The sequence below is a fragment of the Callospermophilus lateralis genome, chromosome 3, assembly GCF_048772815.1.
Source record: "Callospermophilus lateralis isolate mCalLat2 chromosome 3, mCalLat2.hap1, whole genome shotgun sequence".
NCBI classification, from domain to species: domain Eukaryota; kingdom Metazoa; phylum Chordata; class Mammalia; order Rodentia; family Sciuridae; genus Callospermophilus; species Callospermophilus lateralis.
The window spans coordinates 91,666,023-91,690,391 of record NC_135307.1 but is presented as its reverse complement, the minus strand read 5'-3'; the positions used below and the strand labels follow the sequence as shown (position 1 = coordinate 91,690,391).

The 24,369-nt window shown below is 40.4% G+C and overlaps 1 protein-coding gene across 1 annotated transcript in view; it reads right to left on the bottom strand.

Moving 5' to 3' along the window:
* Positions 1-23,125, bottom strand: part of Sqor (sulfide quinone oxidoreductase) — a 46,581-nt gene extending 23,456 nt beyond the window's left edge. Inside the window, exons 1-2 of the mRNA XM_076848545.2 lie at positions 23,039-23,125; positions 789-1,039 (exon numbers count right to left, since the gene is read on the bottom strand). Of these exons, the coding sequence (XP_076704660.1) occupies positions 789-1,025 (237 nt within the window). The 5' untranslated portion in view covers positions 1,026-1,039; positions 23,039-23,125. The remainder of the gene's footprint in view (positions 1-788; positions 1,040-23,038) is intronic.
* Positions 23,126-24,369: the final 1,244 nt, after the last annotated feature.

Genomic DNA, 24,369 nt, shown 5'->3' with positions numbered 1-24,369 from the left:
CCAGGGACCTCTCTGCCCCTCAAATCCCTATCCCTTCTCCAGACTGCAACAGAGATAGAAAAGTACAATGACAATTGATTTTCCTCTGAACAGTGAGTTGGAGTAGGAGGGTATCATGGGTTGAATTGTGTCTCCCAAAAAGATACGTTCAAGTCCTAACCCCAGTTCCAGTGAACATGACCTTATTTGGAAATAGAATTTTCACAGATGTAATCACATTAAGGTGAGGTTATACTTGAATGGACAAAAGAAAGAACAACAAAAATACAAGCTGTGAAGACACAGGGACACAGAGACACAGAGAATATCATGTGAAGGTAAGGAAGAGAATGGAGTGGTGCATCTACAAGCCACAGAGTGGTAAGAACTATCACCAACCACCAGAAGCTGGGAGGGAAGCATGGGATGAATTCCCCTGCCTGGGTCCCTCACCCAGCCTTCAGAGGGAGTGTGACCCTGTCAATAATTTGGTCTGAGACTTCTGAGAGCTGTGAGATAATACATATCTGCTGTGTGAGCCAACTGGTTTGTACTCATTTGTTATGGCAACCCTAAGGAACACAAAAAGCCAAGAGATCCGTCCTCATTCTCTCCCTCCCTCCACTTTCCCCCAATCCTTTCAGATAGTATTTCTCCTCCTGGTTATAAAAAAGCAGCCTAATGTGAAGACATGCAAACCTGTACCTGACAGTCGCACCCGCATTCCTAACACACACACACACATGCGCGCACATGTATACACACACACACACACACACACACTGGTGTACTCAAAAGGGGAGACTTACCTCGCTAGGCTCCACGATGGCTACATTCTCTGCACCCACTTTCCTCTTCATGCGAGCGGCCATAGTGATCCCACCACTGCCCCCACCTAGTACCAGCACCTCATAGTGGTTCTTGGATGCACAGCTGGCCCCTGTATGCAGCTGGAGGGAGCCAGTCTGCTGAGTGCCTAGCCTGAGGAAACAGGCAAAGAGCCGGGCACGGGGGCTGGACACCACAGTGACCAGTGGGGCCATCATCAGGCTGGATCAGGCTAGAAGGAAAGAAATGAGGTGGTGAGGGCCAAAGAAGGACCACTCTGGAATAGAGCAAGGGGAGGCTGATGTCTGGCCAGCCCCCACTGATACCCGTCATCTCCTCTCAAGATACTTTCCCTGCTGACTAGGGTTCTGAAGCCTCCAAGCTCATATGGCTGAAAACAGACAATTGACTAAGCTTTCCTGTCTCCCCTTCCTCCTACTTTCAGACCACCTAGGGCTGTAGTTGCACAGGGTATGACCTGCCCTCTAAGAGCTTCCTAAGAACTTGTCTCTACCCATCCTTGTCCATCTATAAAAACTAGAGTTTACCTCTTTGTGTCCGTGTGCCTCCCATTTTCTTCTCACACACACTGACTTTTCAATCCATTAAAACAAATGTGAAAGTCCACAAATAGAGAACTGTAGTACTCCTTGCCTTAAAAGATAACTGTGACCTTGCTGAAGTAGAAATAGTCCATCAATTAACCCACCTTCTGCCACTCAGAGGTCTGAGCATGCTAATCAGAGCCTCGGCCCCATGCAGAGACCTCCTGGCTCTGCTTGCCCAGGGACATGCAATTTAATCAAATCACTGGCTACAGATGCACAAGCAAAAGTCCTCCACGCCTTTAGCAATTTCAACCAGATGATAAAAAAAAAAAAAAGCCATAAAAGGAGCCCTGCCTGGTATCATAAAGTTATATTTTATGTAAAGAGTCTACACATGCTGCTGACCAGTCTTTTATTATATCCAATTCAGTAAACAATTTCTCCTTAATAGTTCCTCTGAGAGACCCATTTTACCTTTAGGAAAACATATTTCTATTCTGAAGTAAATGCTTTGGTGAAGAGGAAATTGAGGCTTCTCAGAGATTGGCCTTCACTTCACCCTATCCACAGCACTGGCCTACATCTAGGATACCACAGACTGGCATAATTTGTATAACCCAAGACATCACCCTCTCTGGGTGCCCAAATGTCAACATTATGTTCAGTCATTTGAGTTCAACACTACTTCATGAACCCTTTATTAAAATGCAAATACCCCACTGAGGAACAATGATTCTAGCTGCTAAGGTCACTAACTTCTTAATGGCCATGACTTAATTCCATCATATCCTCTCTGATAGGAGAAAAGGAAAGCTGTATAAGAGGATTAGAGGAAGCAAAGAAAGGGCTAGGGAGGAAGAAAGAGGTGGGGTAAGGAGGAGGAGTCAAAGGTGCTAATTTAAATTAGAATTAACTCTAGTTCAGAGTTTGGGCACCCCTGATGCCAACTATTCCTCAATATTTCAGATCCAAGAAGTGACCCAGAGCTGGGGCAGGAAGGCATGGAGGGAGGAGTATTTGGAGGTCCCCAGAAATTGGGCAAGGTTCATACACTGTTGATGTACATCTAAAATCAGTATGATCTTCAAAAAAATAACATTTATTATCCCTTGACCCTGCATTTCTGATCCTGGGGATCTAGTCTAAGAAAATAACCTCTAATTCTAATAAATAAAAAACTGTTGTAAAAATATTTCTCACTTATTTATAATATGGTCAAACTTCTGTTACCTGATTTGTGGATTAGACCTCATTACACCTTGGGACTAAAAGAACCACTGCAGGCTCCACTCTGGTCAGGGACAATTCTGGTCCCTGGCTGTTTTAACTGAGGTTAATCTATAATTATCTCAGTTTAACAGGGGGGCAAAGAGTAACCTAAATGTCAAAATATTGGGGGAAAGGTCAAGTAATGATGATGAGATGATTCATGTAATATTTAAAAATTATGTTTACAGAGTATATAAAATGCTTATGATAAGGATACAAATGGAAATGCAATATTATCTCAACTGTGTAAAAGAAAATGCACTGAAAAAAGAAAGAAACTCCAAAATCTTATCTGTTTCTCTCTGAATTTTACAATAATGGATGATTTTTATTTCTCCTGCTTTTCTGTATGTTATAAAAATTTCAACTTTGTAAGTATATTTATGGTAATAAAATCTTTATTTCAGTGATAAAATAATAACTTAAGTGTAACATTTACATAGCTTTTTACTTAGGAGTATGTTGCCATTATCATCCCATTTGACAAATGTAAAACTAAGGCAGGTAGCACTTAAGTAACCTTCTCAAGTTATGCCCGGGTACTTCCGTATCAGAGCTTCGACTTTAAACCACTACATTATACTGCTTCTGTGATCTTAGGACAATTATACATCAACGATGTTACAGTTTGGATCTTAAATGTCTCCTAAAGGCCCATGTATTAAAAGCTTGGTCTCCAGCCTGTGGCATTGTTGAGAGGTGGCGGAACCTGTAGGAAATGAGGCTTAAAGGGAAGGATTAGGTTATTGGGGATATTGAAGGGAATGTCGGAACCCCACACCCTTTCACACTTGTTGAGAGCCACAGCCAAAACGGCCCCAGCAAACTTCCAGTTGATTGGCTCCTCTGCAGTGATGCTCATTGGGCTGTTTCCCCGTCCTTTCAGACCACGGAGCTGCTCATTGGGGGACTCTTTTGGCTTCGCCCACGAGACCTAGCCAATTGGCCTCAAGAGCGGGAGGAGTGGGGGTTGAGAGGCTGGCCGGAAGAGCTGGTGGTGGCAGTTGGGCTCTGAGGGAATTCCTGGAGAGCTCGGGTGATGAGGTGTGCGTTCTAAAAATAAAGTTCATTCCTGCTTGACAAGTGGCTCGTGAATTGTGCCCAGCCAGACTGCAGCATTTGGTGGCCCATATGGGGAACGAACCCGCAACCTTGGCATTATCAGCACCCACTCCTTTTGCTTCCTGGCTGTAAAGAGGTAAATAGACTTCCTTCTCCACCCGCTCCCACCATGATGTGCTGCTCACCACAGGCCCAAAGCAAAAAGGCCAAGCAAACATGGACTGAAACCATAAGCCAAAATAAATCTTGCTTCCTTCAAATCGATTATCTCAGGTATTTTGTCACAACAACAAAAAATGAACTAACACAAACAACAACAAAACAATGCTTGTGTGATGCTATTAAATGGGGGAGGGGGGTGATATTATACACAACTTCCCAGAAAAAAGGAAACATTTTTCATGATACTGACACCTAAATGTTAGCAATGGTTTTGGTATAACTGCAAATAACCTTTTCCTTTTCTTGGTGTGTACTTTTCAAGTTTTCTTTAACGAACCCTACATTTTAAATTTTCAAAATTATTCAAATAGATTATTTTTTCTTTTAGATTGAAAAATGGAAAGAATCACCAAATAGGATATTGCTGTTTGTGAGGGAATGAAGAAAATGGTGAGTACATGGTGAATACACAGTCCGCACATGCGGCCTTTCTTTTGCACACTCACAGAATGACAGAATCACAGCAAAACTCCTCACTTCTCAGAAAAAGGAAAACATTTTTCCATGGCTCTAACACTACTTAGCTCTATGGAAAGAATTTTGTTTTGTTCAGGGAAAAAAAAAAAAAAGACAATGTAGGAGGAGGCCAGGCTGAGTTTCTGGTTTCCAGCCACTCCAGCTGAGGTTATTTGACCTCCGTCTTCTCTCAAAGTTTACACAAATATTTCCCTCACTAAGTCAAGAAGGCTATTTCTTTCAGCTTATTCCTTCAGTATAAACACAAAGTACTCTGTACCAGTTTTATCGCCTTCATTAATATCAGCCATCAAGCAGAATGTCCTAGCCTTTGCAGTCGTATTTCACTTTTTAACTATAAACAATCTCAAGACCACAAATGCTTTAGAATAAATGTCTCAAGTTTCAAAACACCCCTAAATATTAATTACTCTCTCATTCTAACAATGTAACATTATCTAAAAATCCAGATCAGAACCCCACGTCCATATAATGTTTGTGGAGAAGACAGAGTATGATATAACATCAAAGACAAAAGAATAATCCAGGGAAATAACGCCTAATCACAATTTTAATATCCCATTTTGGAACTGTGGTATAATAAAATATATACTTGGTCTTCATTCACCATTTATAGTATGAAGTTCCTAAAACCCTTGAAATTTCCTAACTTTATGCTATTGAGGTGGCTCAGGGTAGGACCTCTAGATAACTTCAGAATGGAGATGGTTGTCAGAAAAACCAAACATAGGTTGTCATTAGAGGGTTGAAAGTTTGAGCCCCGCTCTTGACCCTCAAGAGGGAAGAGGTACTGCATTCTCAGTTCTACTAAAACTCTTGAACAATGAATAAGATTCCATGAACTTCCAGAACACTCGAAGGTACCAGGAGAGCGGGGTGCTCTGGGAGGACATGGAAACTCTGTGCCCCTCATATTCCTACCATTTGGCCATTCTTGAGTTATGTCCTTTATAATAAATCAGGAAACATGTGTGTTCTTGTGGTCTGGGAGTAATTTAGCTAATTATCAAACCCGAGGGGGATCATGGGAAACCCTGAATTTGTGTTGACCAGACACAAGTGTGGTCCTGGGGCCTCATTTGTGGCAAGTGTCTGAAACAGGGGCAGTCTTATGGGACTAAGCCTTGAACACACGGAGTCTAAACTAACTCCTGGAGTTAATGTCAAAATTGAACTGAACTGTTGGTACTGGAGAAATGGTTGATGTTAGGGAAACAAAACAGGCATCTGCTATTAGAAGTGGTATCAGAAAACATCACTCAGCAACCAACAAGAATTTCTGACATTAACCTAAAGCAAGTCTACAGCAACAATCCAAAAAAACAGACAATTTATGGAAGTGACAGCCACACAATCTTAACCAGAAGGCAATAAATGAAAGGAAGGCCAAACCTAACCCTGAAATCAGCCAAGAAGAAATAGAAACCCCTGTCAACAAAAACAAGGCAGAAGCACGAAACTAATTTGACTTCTCAGTCATCCCAGAAACCTATATTCTTGTTTATTTAAGAAATAAAGCCAGGCATTGTGGTACATGCCTGTAGTCACAACTACTCCAGGGCTGAGGCAAGAAGATCACTTCGGCCCAATAGTTCAAATTATCCTCGATAACATAGTGAAATTCTGCCTCAAAAAAAAAAAAAGAAAGAAAGAAAGAAAGAAATTAACTACCAATGACACAGAAAGATCCAGCCACTTTATCCCTACATTCTTAAAATGTGAAACACACATTAAATAATTACTAAATACACAAAAACAGTTAACTTTCATTTAACAAGTGGCACATGCAATATATTTTAAAATTAAATAATGTGATGCTTTTAAGTTAGACAAAAATCCCTCGATTAATCCTAAATCAATTTAGTGCCTCTCTTAAAGGATCAAAGTAAATGCTTTGAAATATCTACAGCATAAGTGAAGTACAACTCTTGCTGATAGAAAGATTAGGCAGCTTCCTGGGTCCCTCCCACTTACATCACTTACTGGCTGGCTCCAGGGTCTGGTCTGCGCAGTCCACAGCAGGCCCTTCCTGAATAAACAATACAGACAGCCTGCATCCAAAGCGCCCTAATTTTGTGTCATGTGACAGGCCACTTGCTGGGTTGTAAGCAGCCAGGACACCCAGCTGAATTCCAACAGAGCTGGCATCTAAGCAAGGGTTATTAAGAGCATTCTTTTTTTTTTTTCTCGTAAATTCTGTATTATATAATATAATCTTAATGAAAGATTCACCAACCAGAAAGCTTGTAGTCAAAATTCTTTTGCTATTTTACTTTTGAGGAGAGCGTGTGGTTCATTATAGAGTGTTTTATCTCAGACATACTCAGGCTGACCCCACTCTGCTTTAGGTTTCAATAACTAGGGGCCAACTCTGGTGGTGGTGGTGGTGGTGGGTTTGTTTTGGTTTGGGTTGAGTGTTTGTTTGTTTGTTTTTTTATTAGGGGTGGGGGGACAAGGCCTCACTGTGTTGCATGGGCTAGTCTCAAACTCATGGGCTCAAGTGACCCTCCTACCTCAGTCTCCTGAGTAGCTGACACTTTAGGCACATACTTCCTCAGGGCCAACCTTTAACAGATTACCTTTGTAAATCACTTCCAAAACCAAAGAGAAAAACAGATGACAAATAACCTCCAGCTCTCATCATCCACCTTGTCATCTCACCAGATCTGGGCACTGAACTACTAGTTGAGTTCTAGTGGCCTAGATCCCTGTGGGCTCCAGGGTCTAGGCACAAGTGAGCTTTGTCTACACAGCATGAGTCAGGCTCTTGTCTAGTTGCCTAGGTGATGAGACTCTGGAAAACTGCTCTTCCAGAACTAGTTCTTCCCACGTGGGCTTGCCAGCTCATTTAATTCAGTCAGCCCTAAGGCTTTATCTCTGCTCTTTATAAGTTTCCCAGTCTCAGGAATTCTGTTATAGCAGTGCAAAACAAACTAGGACAACTACATCACTAGTTAAGTGACAAACTAATTCTTCAACAATTCAGAAAAATGCCCACTGGCTTAATTGTACCCCAAGTAATGAGGTGAAAGGGAGTAAATAGTATGAAATTTTAGCTTACTAAATAAATCAAAAAGAAGTTTTTAAAAGAATGGGGTGAAATACAATAATAGTATTGGATTTTGGGTTTTTGGTTTGTTTGTTTGTTTTTAGTACCAAGGATTGAACCCACTGGCATTCAACCATTGAGGCTACATCGTCAGCCCTTTTTCATATTTTATTTTGAGACAGGGTCTCATTGAGTTACTTATGGCCCCACTAATTTGCTAAGGCTGGCTTTGAACTCACAATCCTTCTGCCTCAGCCTCCCAAGCCGCTGGTATTAGAGCTCCCATGCCCAGCCATTGATACAATTTTTAAGAGTCCTTACCTTTTAGAAATATAAACTATGATTCTTATGATCAAAATGCTTTGGTGTTTGCTTGAAAATATTACAGTATTTGGAAATTGGTGGAGATGAAATAAAAATAGGTCATGAGTTAATAATTTGAAGCCAACTGGTAAGGATATATGGATGTTCCTTGTGGTAGTCTATTTTTGTATATATTTCAAAGTTTTCACACACAGAGGGAAAGAAAACTAAAATAAACGATGAAACAAACAACAACAACCAAAAAAAAAAAAAAAAACCCTGTATCAGAATGGACATTAGCTTTGCTTTCCTGTCATTGAAATGTTTTGGATATATTTCAAGTGATTATAAGATAAAAGCAACAAGACTTAAAAATCACCCCTCCCATGTGCAGAGAATCTTAAAAGATAATTCCAATTGCATGGGGCCCACCCCAGACCCACACTGAAGTTTTTGATAACACTTAAAAACTGAAGCTCAAAGCACAAGATGATCTTCCAAAAGCCACATAATGTCAGCAGCAGGGCCAGAGCTAGAATGAGCTCTTTTTATACAAAGCATATTTTTCTGAATGCCCTTTGCAGCAGCATGCAGGCATCAGCAGCAGCCAGCAAACAACTCACAGTGGATATTATTCCCATTTTATACCGGGGAAAAAGTGAAGCTGAAGGAAACCAGGTATATCCTCCAAGCCACATAATCAAAAGAGACTAAAACCAAGGTTCAACTGGAGAAGGTAGAAAAGAATGAAGGAGGACACCAAAAATAAACATTATCACCTTCCCTAATATATGGAGGACACTTTGGGGAATTGCCTCACATGGTTATGGAGGCCAACAGAATCTGTGGTCAATAAGCCAGAGTCATAGGAGAGCCTGTGGTATAGCTGCAGTCCAAAGGCCAGCTCAGGCACAGAAGAAGTCAGTATTCCAACTGAGTCCCAAGGCAGGAGAACAATGTTCTAACTCAAGACACTCTGGCAAGAAGGATTCTCTCTGATTCATGGGAGGGTCAACCTTTTTGTTCTACTTTGTTCAACTGATTGGATGAGCCCCACTGGGAAGGGCAATCTGCTTTACCCCATCTACCAATTAAAATATTCATGTCATCTAGAAACACCCTCATACACAAACCCAGATACTGTTTGACAAAATGCCTGAGCACTAGATGGCCCACTCAGGTTGACACACAAATATAATCACATCCACTGACTTATAGAAGGGCAAATCTAAATCCAGAAAAATCTTAGGAAGGAAATTGTTTCTGACACTGATTTATCACTACATTGAGCACCAAGAAAATGTCAGACATTACCTCACGAAGGCTATGTTTCCTTCACATGATTTCATTTTAATCTGATGTGCCTGCAGGTAGCTTGTGCAGAACTATTCATGGCACTTGTCATGGGCACTGCATTGACACCTCATGAAACCAAGAAGAAGCTGGTGCTTCCTCTTCCTGGAGATATTCTGAGTCCTGGTATTTAACAATCAGGTGTATTGGTTTGGACTTTTCCTGCATTTATGCTGGTTTAACATTTTGGGGCCTTGCTAATAATTCTAGAGAGACTGCCCCTCCCAGACCTAGTTAACTCCTGGAGACAGTGAGGACTAGCCTGCAGCATACCTTTGATATGTAAGTCAGTCAATCCAGAGCCCATACTGGGATCTACCTTCTTTATCTGGCCCTTATATCCCAGGAGGAATATTCCTCAACTCTAATCTCCCCAGGGCCAGGTATCCAACAACTAGGGGCAGCCCCTTTAGCCCCTAGAGTCCACTAAATTATTCCAACCAGCCAATTCCAAAGCTAGTCAGCCTTTTCCCCCTGCCTCATAAAAGTCATCTTATAGGCATTTGTCCATGCTTCCCCTTCACTTTTCCTGCCTCCTGACCTACCCAGGTGCTTCCCCATATGGCCCTTACATGGCATGCTGGGCCTTCTGTCTCTTAAGAACTCTGAGTAAAAATTAATTCCTTCATGGCAGTCATCTCCTGATCTGTTGGCCTTGCCATAACCAAGTAAAACAAATTCTGGATGCATTTTAATACACTTACTTTAAAATGCATGTGACAACTGTTCAGTCAGATGGAAGATTTTGCATGTTTAACAAATTTCTGCTCTGCTCATTCTCCTTACGTATCTGCTGAACTGTCAGGTGGCATTTAGAAAGCAATTTAATTACATGCTACTGAAGAGTGTTGTAATTTTGTGGGTGATTGGACCAAGTTTTTGCAAATAAATAACATAGCTACACTTTGTTTTTAATGCAATAATCACTCTGAAAGAATATGGCACCTGGCCTTCCTTGCCTTTGTCACACCCTAAGATCTGCCCTATTGAAACTTGAACTATCTTTCCCAACAATGAAGATCTTTACATCTCTTTTATTCATTTAACCTTGATTTTAAAAAGTGGCATTCAGGACTGGGATTGTGGCTCAGTGGTAGAGCGCTTACCTTGCACATGTGAGGCACTGGGTTCGGTCCTCAGCACCACATAAAAATAAATAAATAAAGTTGTTGTTTTCATCACTAAAAAAATAATAATAATTTTTTAAAAAGTGCTATTCACCAGAAGTGTTCAGAAAGGTGTTTAAGGAATGAGTTTTCTACAAATATAGGTATATGTGCAAATTCAACTTTCTATGCATACTGAACTTAAACAGTGGCTAAAATTTCAGAACTGAAATCAAGAAATATAATCTAATAAAATAAATTAATAATTTATTTCCTGAACAAAAGTATACAAATTAAATAACATTTAGCTATGCCAAATGCAGAAGAGTATCTTTATGAAAGAATAAGCCAGGCACAATGGAGCATGCCTTAATACCAGGGAGGATTGAACATGCCTTAATCAGGAGGCTGAGGCAGGAGGATTGAAAGTTCAGAGCCAGCCTCAGCAATTTTGCAAGGACTTAAGCAACTTAATGAGACCCTGACTCAAAATAAAAAATAAAAAGGGCAGGGCGTGTAGCTCAGGGGTTAAGTGCTCCTGGGTTTAATCCCCAGTATAAAAAAAAGGAATAAATTCCATTAAATATGTATGGTCACAATTATGTTTCCAAAATATTACAAAGAACTTACTGTACATCTAATAAGGACCTACGCTGATAGACAGAAATTACCTCACCCTTGACCTGGTCCCACTCCTAATCTCTGGCTTTAGGAGCTGAGGAAAGAATAGCTGAGCTTGCCAGATGCTGCTAACAAAGTCCAAATTACAAGGAAAGTTTTTCTTTTTTTAATGTAAGTAGGTCTAATTTAAATTTTTGAGTGTTAAAAATAAGCCATAAAAATGCTAGAAGAAAATTTAAGTAGACATTTATGTCATCCCTGAGTAAGATAAAAATTTTCTTAGCACAACATTAAAGGTATAAATCAGAAAGGAAAAGATCAATGACTTGAATATTTAACATATTTTTAACTTTTTGCTATTCTCTGTTTTCCACTCATCCTATTTCCAGCCCACGTAGGGGTGTATTGGTTTAGACTTTTATAGGTCCAAATATATATATACTTTATATATAAATATACACTCTCTTTTAGGGGTGTATGGTTTGGACAGATATCAGGCTGTGTCCCTGATAACTACATCACTTGGTCTCCCTTGTCCTCTGACCTCTGCCTGGGTCCAACTAGTGGGAGGTGTTAGCAGGAACTCAGAGGGGGTAAAAAGTGCATTGTGGGTATGTCCTCCTATTTCATTGCTCCTTTGGGCCACATTTGGAATTAGACAGTAGTCAGAGGCCAGGGGAATGTTGAGAAGCACAATTTTTAAAAGGTGTTGATTGTCTTGAATATACTGTAAAAATATGACTATGTTAGTGAAAATTGATAAAGAGGTAGACAAAACAAAATTAACCTTGGAGAATACTTAAATCAACATGAACACACTATTAGTTGAAATATGGATATTACTTTTCAGAATAAATTAAGAAAAATACTATTGGTCAGTGGAACAAAGGGACCCTTGTTATATAGTGACAAAAAGATTAACAGAATCGCAGTGATATAAAAAATAGAACTTATAAAAGATGGCATTGAACATCTAGCTGAGAAGATTTATAAGCTCCATATTAAAGACACAGCTTGATTTCTTCGAGCTGATTTTAGAAAATGTGAGAAAAAAGATAAACAGAGGGAATAAATGCTAAATAAAAATTAACTACTCTGTTGCAAACACACACTACATTTCATGAAAAAGGACTGACCTCCCAGGGGGCAGAGCTTAAAACCATAGAGAATTATTCATAGGCCTTAAAATCTAATATAACTTGTCCACCCAGATTTTGAAACTTCTTGGGACATGTGACTTCTATTTTACTCCCATTTTCTCCCCTTTTTAACCAGAACTTTTAACTCTAGAACTCTATAACTTTTAACTCTATAACTTTTATCCTACACTAACCTACCATTGTACTCTGAAAGCAGATAACTTGTATCCTTAGTTTCACAGATCCACAGATGGACAGGAATTGTGTCCCAGAAGAGACCATGTCCAGAACCTCACCCACACATGGTTTAGATTATTTAGATACTGAAATTGAGACTTTTGAGCTAATGAGACTTAGATTATAATTTGGATGCAGTAATGAATGAAGTCTTTGGAAGAACTCGGACTGGAGTGAACAAATTTTGCATGTGGAATGGGTATGAATCTTTGGGAACCAGTGTATAGACTATGATAAACCAAATAATTACCTCCTCCAAATATATCCTAATCCCCCAAACCTACGAATATGTTACTTCATGTGGCAAAAGCAACTTTATAGATGTGGTTAAGGACCTTAAGATGCAAAAAGAATATACTGAATTATCCAAGTGAGCCCAATCTAATCACCTGGATCCTTAAAAATGGAGAACTTTTTCCAGCTGGAGACAAAGGAAGACGTGACCATAAGGTGATGGTCAGAAAAGTGAAATGTTGCTGGCTTTGAAGATGAAGGAAAAGGATAGTAAACCAAAGATGTGGGTAGCTTCTAGAAGCTGGAAAGTCTTCTAGAAGCAATGAAACAGATTCTTTAGAACTTTAGAACTCTACAGAACTTCCAGAAGTTATATGGCTCTACCAGCACCTTGATTTTAGCCTAGTGAAACCTGTGCTACACTTCTGATATAGTACTATAAGATAATAAATTTGTATTGTTGGATCTGGGACTATACTTCAGTGGTAGAATGCTTGCTTAGCATGCAAAAGGCCCTGGGTTCAATCACCAGCACTACAAAAAAAAAAAAAAAAAAAAATATATATATATATATATATATATATATATATATATATATATATATATATATATATATATATTTAAGCCATAAGGATTGTGGTAATTTGTTACAACAGCAATAGGAAATATACATCATCTTAATTTTCATAATGGTCTTATGAGTTAAGTACTGTTATTAAAAGACATTGACAGGGCCTGGGACTAGGGCTAGGGCTCAGCAATAGAGCACTTGCCTCGCATGTATGAGGCACTGGGTTTGATCCTCAGCACCACATAAAAATAAATAAACAAAATAAAGATATTGTGTCCATCTACAACAATAAAGGTATTATGTCCATCTACAACTAAAAAAAAGTTTTAAAAAAGATATTGACAATAAACCAGGTGGGGTGGCACTGTAATCCCAGCAGCTAGGGAGGCTGAGGCAGGAGAATTGCGAGTTCAAAGCCAGCCTCAGCAAAAGCAAAGCACTAAGCAACTCAACGAGACCCTAAATAAAATACAAAATCAGGCAGGAGATGTGGTTCAGTGGCCAAGTGCACCTGAATTCAATCCCTGGTACACACACACACCCCCAAAAAAGATATTGACAATGAGGTTCAGAGAAGTTAAATGGCATGCTAGCTAAATCTAAGAGCTGAAATGAAAATCTATATTTATGGAAACCAAGCCCAATACTTTTTCTACTAGTCTAAAGGTGATGGAGGAGTTGAAAAATAAATAATTAAATAATCGATTTAATTATAATATTAATATTTATTAAAGTTTTAACAAAGTTCATAAATTTTGGGCACCTACTCCTGAAGAGGTGACCAAAAGAGCTCTTGTTACACTCTTGGTAGACTACAGAAGTTTTCTGCCTATATCACCAACTGTCCGAACCACCCCAGGAACGACCAAAATACCAGATACTCCACAAATGACCAGATACTCCACAAGTGACCATGGTGATAGAAGAAATCAGAGTTTCTAGAACCAGAGTCTGCAACCATGATGAAGTTTCAATCTCTCGGGGAAACTAGATGCATCAAAATGTCAACAAATAAATGAGTGACCACAAGGAATTTCCAAGAGAGACAAATAGGTAATAAGACTTACAGAATCAATGTTAGCTGGGGGGACTAGAAAAGTTGCGACCCGGCTGGACTCTGGACCATGGCTAAGATGAGGAATAGCAAAAGACATTTCAGGAAGGTATAATTGTAAGGGGAGGGGAACCAACATGTACTCCTTTCAACTGGGATTCAAGCTTTGGTGATAGGAGGCCTGATGCTGTACCTAGCACAGCTCCTGGCACAATGAAGGAGCTCAGTGATATTTGCTAAAATAATAATAATAATAAAATGATGGGTTGGTTTATTCAATACCTTTATATATCAGATGTATCCTACACACTGAATAAAGGTAGAACTTCATTCCAAATAAATACTAAGTGCAGAGAAAAATACAAAGCACTAGGACACATCCCCACTCAAGTTAGAGAAAGATGTGCACACATCTAACTACCTCTAACTACCCTTAGCTCCAGTGGCAGAAGCTAAGTGCCATGCAACCAATATGAGCCAAACGCTCAGGATTTGAAAAAGAGTAATCAATGAAAGCTTGGCAAAACAGGTAAAATCTGAGCAGAAAAGACTGGAAGCATTCAATAAGTGGAAATTCTGTGGGAGAGTGCACCAAGAGAAGGGAGTAGCATAAGTAAAAGAATCAGAGAGGAAGTACCTGCCTGTCAGAACTTTTCCACCCTCTTCTGTGGGTGTTCTGAGCCCTGAGAGCAGATCTCTAAGGTATGCCTAAACTGATCTCCCTCATCTTCTGGCTTCCCACTGAGTTCATCCAAGAGAAAGCACCAGTAGAAGATTAGAGGACAGAAAAAGAAAGAGGTCAGGATACTTATTTTCCAGCCCTTTCCCTGCCTACCAAGCCCCACCCAAGCCTGAGCAATGAATATATTCTTCAGCTGAAATCCTGGATTCCTGTAGGGTAGCCCTCTCCTCAGCTGCAGTCCTAACAACTAACTGCTCCCTTAACTTAACATCTCCCCAAACCGCCTTTGGTGGTTTCCCTTGAGCCTGCTTGCACCTTTGTAAATAGTTATTTCATTAAACACTGAGTGTGCCAACTGTTTCCCAGAGACCTCAACTGATACAGTGAAAAGGGCCAGAATGTGTTTGAGCAATGGCAAGCCAACCAGATTTGAGTGAAACTGAGATGACTAGACAAGAAAGAAATATCTTAACCAGATTATAAAGAGATATGCTAGGGAACTGAGACTTTTCATGGAAAAGACAAAGTTCTTGAAAGGGAGAGAACAGAAGGTAGCTTGGAGAAGACAAATCCAATCTCAAAGCAAAATTATTCAGGACGAGAAACAAAATCAGTTGACTAGTTCTGTTAATCAGTTAAGAGTCTATTGCAGTGATGAACATGAGTGATAAGTGTATGCCAGCATTAGAAATGTAGATAATAAAAAAAAAAAAAACAGAGAGGTGTGGAAAAGAGAATGGTAAGAAATGGGAAGGGCCTCTGGGAGTAAAACAAGCAGCTGAAGAGAAAAGAATTATGTGAGCAGAAATAGGGGCATTAGATAAGGGCCCTCATTAGGCTAATTTTGCTACTTGGGTTAGAGATTTAGGAAGTAGAATCACTTGGTATGGAAACTGCCTGTGAACAAAGAGTAAGAGGACATCCTAGGGCAGGCGCATTCTGAGAAGAGGAAGTTTGGATAGACATAGGTTATTAACAGTTATTAGGCTTGAGCTTAATCCTAGACAACCATACTGCCACCTAGGGCTCACAGAGCAGCAGCCTGCCCACCAAACCTGCAGACCAAGTTGTGTTTTGTTTGACTCACAGTGTTTTCTTAAAGCTTGGATTAGTTGCTAGCATTAAATATTTGGGAGTTATCACCCCCAAATCTCCATATTTTGGCCTCTTTGACAATAGCAGGCCCACATTCTCACATGGAAATATTTGGCTGGAGCTGAGTAGTCACTAGCCATCTTTGCCCTGCACAAAGTTCCTGTTCACACCCTGTCTAAATGACTCATGGAAGTTTCCTGCCCAGGCCTGGTGTGGATTTGAACCTGTAATCCCTCTAGTGACAATGAGAATTCCTGGAAGTTCTTAATGAAACTAATTTAGAAAGATACCCTGAGGAAAGCTGAGGGAATGAACTGGAAAAATTTGGTTGAGTTCAGCATTTTGAGTGTTTATATACCAGGCATTATGCTAGGCACTGCAGAGTCCATGGTGAGAAGACTCTGTCTACCAGATGTGATGGCACATGCCTGAAATTTCAGTAACTTGGGAGGATGATAGGAGAATTGCAAGTTCAAGGCCAGTCTCAGCAACTTAGCAAGGCCCTGAGCAATTAGTGACACTCTGCCTCAAAATAGTAAATTTTTTAAAAGACTAGATATAGTGATGAAGTGCCCCTGGGTTTAAACCCCGGTACCCCAAAAATAAAAAAGAATAAAGAAGAGTCTGTCTAAAAGAGATGATCAGGAATATGAAGATTTGTTAAGTTTCTGTTTCAGAAATGCAGGTAGTGGATCTAGACAATGGGAACAGAAATGAAAATAAATATGACACACATGTTGAAGGAAATTTGCAACAATTAGTTTTTGGGAATAAAGAAGAAGGAAGAAAGCCCAGTATGGTGGTACACACCTATAATCCCAGCTACTTGAGGGGCTGAGGCAAGAGGATCTCAAGTTTGAGGGTAGCCTGGGTAACTCAGCAAGACCCTGTCTAAAAATGAAATAATGAAATGAAATAATAATAATAATAACAGCTGAAGACAGTACTGCAAAAAATAAAAAAGAAGAAAGAATGTGAACTATGACACATTACCTTCCTGTACAAGTAGATACAATGAGCTTAGGGTGCAGCAATATTGGATTACTCAAAGTAAAGGTCCAAAGTATGGTGAGAGAGAAGGAAAGGACCTGCCCTGAAAATCTTGAAAGCATTATGCAAGCTGCACCCTTCCTCTTGGCTCACCTCCCCTTGCGTACAACAGTGCTGTTCTTGCCTGTGCGTTCAGGAACTGGATTACTATATTACTAGCAAATAAAGAAAATTAAGCAATCTTCACTTAGCCCTGCAATGCTACCATGGAGCTCTTCCTCTGGAGGTATTACCACTCCAAACATTTGTTTAAACATTAAGCTTCTCCAGTGCTAGATCATCCAGCTTTACCAGTGCTAGATCATCCAGGAAAGAGAAACAATCATACACAACTCTCTGACGATTAAAGGCTTAGAGCTACATTGGGCTTCTTTAGTTCCCCAACTCTTTAGGGACAAACTAAGAATTTTCTTCAAAGAATTACTGATTGAGAATTACTAATAAGGACTTTGCAATGAAGCAGTGACTCCCTTTGCTGCTGAGAAATTTCCTGCCAGTTTCCTTAGCCTATATTTACACTATTTTATAATCAGAGAAAGCATTATAATGGAAGGATTGACAATTTCACCAAACCAATATACAATTGCTAAGCAGATAACAAAAATTATATTTTCATAAGAAAAACTCGCATTTAAGACTCCAAAAATAAATACATAAATAAGTTAGTGAATTAGATTATTTTATTTGAAAGTTAAGGGTTTTGACTGAATTAAATTTTTGTTAAAAGTCTGTTTTCTGCTTGCGGTGGGAACTTGACTTCTCATGTTCTAGTGTAGGAGTAAGCACACCTTGGGTCTCTTTCAACTCCATCATGCACAGCTGGCTTTTATTTTCTATTTATTTATTTGTTTATTTGTTTGTTTAGAATGCCTTTATTTTATTTGTTTATTTTTATGTGGTGCTAAGGATCCAACCCAGTGCCTCACACTTGCAAGGCAAGTGCTCTGCCACTGAGCTGCAGCCCCAGCCCACAGCTGGCTTTTAACCAAGTATATTTCCAATTTCTTTGCAAGGTCTGCATAAGCCTATGTGTGCCCGTGTGCAGTCTCACCAGAGAGGCTTATTATGAAATTAATTTACTCCCAGTCACACAGCAAGAATCAACTTGCACCCTGGTTTTCTGAATCTGTTAAATTATCACAAGAAAATTATTCATCAGCCTGAGGAACATTAGGATTCCCTCTCAGAGTCTCACACATAAGGACGCTTTGAAGGGTGGAGTCTTTGTAAACAGAAACAGGATAACTACTCAAGCATATCATTCCCTAGAATGCAGTGTGTGAGGTCTTACCACAATGAGGAAAGACTCTTTAATTACAAATTATACATCTGCTATTTGAACCTGGTTGGAGAGACACTAAGTTCACTCCTTGACTGGTTAGGACAGAATCAGATGTACAGATGTAACAGGTGTGTTAGGTTTCCTAATAGCTCACACCTTTCCTATGTCCAACTAGATGACACAGTTTCCTGTTTGTGGTGCAGCTTTGTCTGAGGGTGTGTCAGGAGTCAGGAGTCCCAGGTTCCCATTCCAGGTAGTTCCTGAAAGGGCTCGGCCTTCATCATGCTGGGCCATGCTATCTTTATCAATGGGAGAAAGAGCTGAGTTTGATAGCTTTGAAGTTCCCTTCCTTCTCTAAAACTTGATGTGCCTCTCAAGGAGAGAAAAGGGAAATGGAAGTTCATAGGCAGGCATTCAAATACTTGTTCTAGTAACAAATATAATTGTTCCAATGAGCTGTGAATTTTTATGGCAAAGAATGTCAGGGGTTACAAAACCTGCAACATAATCAGAACAGAAAATATACTTCCTAGTCTCTTTGCCCAAATTCCACACCTGCATCATGAGCCACTATGATTCACTGGGCAGCTGCTATGGATAGGTGTTTGATCCCAGGCATAATAAAAACATATGAAAAAATCATTTACAGAAGGTTTGATACGTGGCTGGCATTTTATAGTGCACAACTTTTTTTTTCTTTTTTTTTTTTTTTGGTGTTGTAGTAGGCATGAACTCAGAGGTATTCTATCACTAAGCTACATCTTTTTTATGCTTTTATTTTTAGACAACATCTCCCTAAGTTGCCCAGGCTGGCCTTGAACTTGCATCCTCCTGCCTCAGCCTCCCAAGATGCTGGAATTACAGGTGTGTGCCACCATGCCCAGCTATCATCAACATTTTATAAATGAGGAAATGGAGGTTGTGAGACTCATTTCTCTGAGTTTAAAATAGGTGGATGTGTCTACTTGACTTTAAAGGCCCTTCTTGCTCTGTGATTCAGAACAAGCTTAGATTTGATCACCTAGACCTTGAAAATCCCATCATTATCATATAAAACAGATGGCCAGAGAATGAGATGGCCCCTTGTGCACCTTAAGCATCATGAAGGTGCTCACAGAAGCACAAACTTACATATCCAAGACCCAGTACTTTCTTGGGGAACACTTACAATCTCAACTCTACACATCGTAGTTGTTAAGACACATTGTTTTCCTATGGAGACACCATGGGTCACTTTGGAACAAATAGCCAAGAACAAGAAAGTACCATAGAATACAATCACCATATCCCGTCCAGAGGGTAGGATTTGCTCTCAGGATAATTACAGGTATTTCCTCTCCATTGATGTAGATAAAGCTGGGGCTGCTGGCTCCCAAATAGACCAAATGAAAGCTCCCTGAGTGCTGAACTAGGCTTGGAAATTCATTAGGAATAGGAGGGAATTTCCTTCCGGTAGTTAAAAATGGTCATTAACACCATCACCTCAGAACCCACCATGTATTTATAAAGCACCTATTATGTACAGAGCATGATAGCTAGCCTGAATCATTCACTGAAGATGCCAAGTTCTTCTTTTCCTAACAGAATCATGAAGGTGAGTAAGGCTTTAATGACACCAGACAGGATCCAAAGAACCATTCAGGGTGTCTGTGTGGAGTAAAGTCATCCCTTGTGTCCATGCAGGACTGGTTCCAGGAACCCCCACTGATACAAAAACTGGTTAATGCTCAAGTCCCTTATATAAAATGGCATAAAATTTGCATATAACCTACACACAACTTTCATATAACCTATACACAACTACAGAAAGTCAATTGTACTAGACTCTTGTGAGTAAGTAGGCGAGGCAGCCTAGAGCAAGTGACAGAGGTGTCAGAGAGGGTAACCATTTGCTAGGAATTCATAACAAAATACCCCAGACTGGGTGGTTTAAACTCTCACAGTTCTAGAGGCTGAAAGTCCAAGATCAAGGTACCAAAAAGACAAGATTCTCTCTCGAGGCCCCTCTCCTTGACTTGCTACCTTTTTTGTGTCCCCACATGGCCTTTTATCAGTACATATATTCCCCTGATGTCTCTTCTTATTCTTATATGAACACCATTTATATTGGATTAGGACCCCACCCTAATAACTTCATTTAGCTTAATTACCTCTCTATAGACCCAATCTACAAATATAATCACATTCTAAAATACTAGGGGTTAGGATTATCAACATATAAATTTGGGGGAGGGATACAATTCAGCACATAACATCAGTATTTGCCCTTCACAAAGTTATAGGCACACCTAGCCCCAGTGTGTTCTAAAGTTCCTATTCTTCACAAAGTTGTCTCCCCACCCTCTACTCTAATTTAGTACTTTCACAGAGATGGTGGCTGGACCTACTTTTCTGGAGTATTATTATCAACTATACTTATTGGATTATATACACTTTTAAGGCTAGGAATTAAGAAGCAACTAGTTGGGCCAGGTGTGGTGGCACACACCTATAATCCCACTATCTCTGAAGGCTGAGTTAGGAGGATCCCAAGTTGAAGTCCAGCTTCAGCAACTTAGCTAGACCCTGTCTCAAAATTAGAAGTACAAAAGGTGGGGATGTAACTCTGTGGTAGAGTGCCCCTGGGTTCAAGTGTCAGTACCAACAACAACCAAAAAAAAAAAAAAAAAAAGTGACTAATTGGTTTCAGTCGTAGTCTAGGCAGCTTTTAGCAAGGTACCAATCCTGCTCCTATTTACCAACTCTTCAGAATCAGAGAGGAAATTTGTAGTTGGTAGTGAACAGGGAAAGGTGAAAAGGAACAGAGGATAGAAGAATGTATAATATCTAGGTCCAGAAACATCTCTTCATGAGTCTGTTTCCATTTCTTGTAAGACATTTCCTGTATTTGAACACATTATATTAACAAGCCTAGATGCAGTCAAGATGGAGAAGAAACTTCTGCAAAAGAATCCTGGTTTCAATCAACACTAAATTTCATTTTCTCTGGCAGAACACCAGCCACACAGATCCACACAGAGACCCATGGGCTCTGGCTGACATTTCAAGCACTCCAGTTCCAGGTGTGTTTATGTAAATATTTGTTCAGTGAATTAAAAAAGCAGCATCTTACAGTTTAAACAGGGTCAATTCCCAAACCACTAGCTGTCTCTTTGATGAGTTTTCTTTTTTAGCTGTAGTCACAAGCAACCTTCTCTAACTCACCTATTCATTTAATAAATATTTATTGACAGGCTGGGAATGTGGCTCAAGCGGTAACACGCTCGCCTGGCATGCGCGGGGCGCTGGGTTTGATCCGCAGCACCACATAAAAATAAAGATGTTGGATCCACTGAAAACAGAAAAATAAATACTAAAAAAAGAAAATTCTCTCTCTCAAAAAAACAAAAACAAAAACAAAAAAATATATATATAGATAGATAGATAGATAGATAGATATAGATATATAGATATATATATAGACTATCTTCCAAGTATCAGGTTTGGATTTAATGATGATAGTCAAAGCTTAGGAAGGAGACAGACAGATTCTAATAAATAGTACTTATTTCACACCTCTGTGCCAGGTTGTGCTCCGTTTGTATTGTACAGTGAAGAAGCTGAGGCTCAAAAAAGTTCAAAACTAACATCAAGATGCTAGTTAATGGAGTATCAAAGCTAGAAGCTAAGTTACCTAACTTTCTGAATAATGCTTTGTACTATCAGGGGATCTCAACCTGGGACCCATGGACTGGATTTAAAAAACTTAATTTTCACTAATACCTAATTGAAATTTAACATTTCTTCAATCATATAGGCATGCAGAAGCCACAGCAGTATTAGCAGTATCTATAACCTTGTCAGCAATAGAAATTTGATATTTTCTTTTATTACAGGTGTCACCTATATTTTGAATATTGTTTACATTGTATACTATTTCTAAATTATGATAGCTATTAGATTCAAAACTTATAGACCTTATAATTTAATAATGCATTAATTTTAAAGCACATATTATATCATAAAGTCTTTTTAATATTTTGACAAGTATATTGCATCTGGCTTCTTTTATAATCCTCTTTTATTTTACATTTTTAAAAGTATTGTTCTAAGAAAAGGTCCTTATTCTTCTCAGAACTACCCAAGGAATAGTGACACAAAATGGGTCAAAACCCTGCATTATAGCAATGGGCATATCCAGAGGCTTTCTGCTCATTGTGTCTTTGAGAAAGAAGCTAGGTTAGAATTTTGCTAATTAAAAGAAAATGAAGAGGAAAAGAATGAGCCCCAATTCCACCAAAGACCCTTTATCCCCCTTTGCATTAATTTCCTGTTCAGTGCATGATCTAAATTCCCTCTTCCCGCTGGTCCCAGGCCGCTGCTCCTTGAGTGCCCCTTGGCCTCACTGGCAGTGTGGATAAATGTCTCAGAACTGTGGACATCCATCAATCCAGGACCACCTGAGGCTGTGCACCAACTTTCAACTCGGCATGGTGCTGAGTGAGTCAACAAGTGGAAGGCATCAGAAATTCCCATACACCGAGATCACGGATACCTCGGGGGAGGGGGAGGGGGAGGGTTCAGCTAAGAGTGACACCTCTGTTTTAACTGTCCCTCGCAGGTCAGCCTCTCCGGTGTCCCCGGAGATACCAACACTGCAAGAAAGAAGCCAGAGTCCCAGGAGCTAAGTTCCAGACAAACGCAGCGAGAGCGGCTGCTGTCCGGGGGATGGGGAAGGGAAGAGAGAAGCTGTGTGGAGGGTGGGGCAGCCGGGTCTGCGAACTCCCAGCTGATGGTGGGAAGTAAGGCCAACAACCAGCTCCAGGAGTGCCCTCTGTCCTTCCCCCCGACGGAGAACCTGAGATCTGGAGATCTGAAGGTTGTGGGAAGCCTCTTACCAAAAGTGAACGAAGCCTTGGGCCACAGCGTTGGCGCTGCAAAAACTGCCGCTCCCTGCTGGGACTGAGCACCTCGGCTGGAGCCCCGCCCGGCCGCCTGGAGGCGGGGAGAGGGAGGCTCCCCCCAGGAAAAGAAAGGGCTCTCCGCAGCCACGCCTGGAACCGCAGCCCGGCACCCCAGAGACCACACCCCGGCTTTGAGGAAGAACTGAGGACAGAACCCTAAGGAGGGTCTAGTCCACCCCGGGCTCTGCCAGCAGGGTGGCCTCGGGGCACCTATCCCCCGGAGTGCCCAGGAGTGCGGCCCTGTTTGTCAACAGAGAACACTGAGGCCACCTGACGCTCCTGCCCCTGGGTGCCAACAGAGTTGCGCAATCCGGACTGGCAAAGGCAGAGGCATGGCACTGTGGATAGAGCCTTGGCAGTGTGCTGTGGGATCATCCCGTGTGCGCTGCATTTCTCACCTGGTTCTCACCACGAGAGATGAGAAACGACTTTTCCTGCTCAACACTCGACTTTCACACTCGACTTTCGGTCAGAGTGTGAAGTCTGGGGTCAGATGGCTTCCAGCCACTGGCCATTACATCCTGTTCCGTTCCATTTTCTTGACTAGACATTTTCTTTTCGCTTTGTTCTACTTTTTTTGTTTATTTTGGTTTTGTAGTACTGGGATTTGAACCCAGGGGCGCCCTACCACTGAGCCATATACCCAGCGCTTTTTTAATTTTTGGTCAATGACCCTCTCCAACTTGCAATCCTCCTGCCTCGGCCTCTGGAGTCACTGGGATTATTTCTTTGTGTACCATGGCGCCGGCTTGACAATGAACTGTTCTTTTTAGATGAAAGCAAAGTGAAGATGAGCGGTTCTCCACTATATCAAATCCAATGAACACTTTTTATCATATAGTGTCCCAAAAGTCTTACTGTAGTTTTAAATTTTAATAACTTCAGAAGTGCCAAATGCTAAACTCTTTTTTAGCATTTGGCACTTCTGAAGACTCCCTTGAAATTTTAATTATGTTTCTTTTGCACTTTTTGTGAATTTTAATAATTTTTAAACATTTCATTTCAATCAACAACTTTCTGTCTTCAGTCAGAAGGATTGATTACATCCATGGTAAAATCAACATGAACACCACAGCTACAAAAGCAGACTGTAGGCTCTTACCAGCAACTCAATTCCACCTGCAGGAAGCATTGCTCGGGTGGCGTGACTTTATGCAGTGCTAAGCAAGTCTAGTAAAGGAGCTATGGGTTTTTCCAAGAAATCCACTCCTGGAAATTCCAGTATATTAAAGCCCCACACAGATGCTTATATGTTTGTAATTATT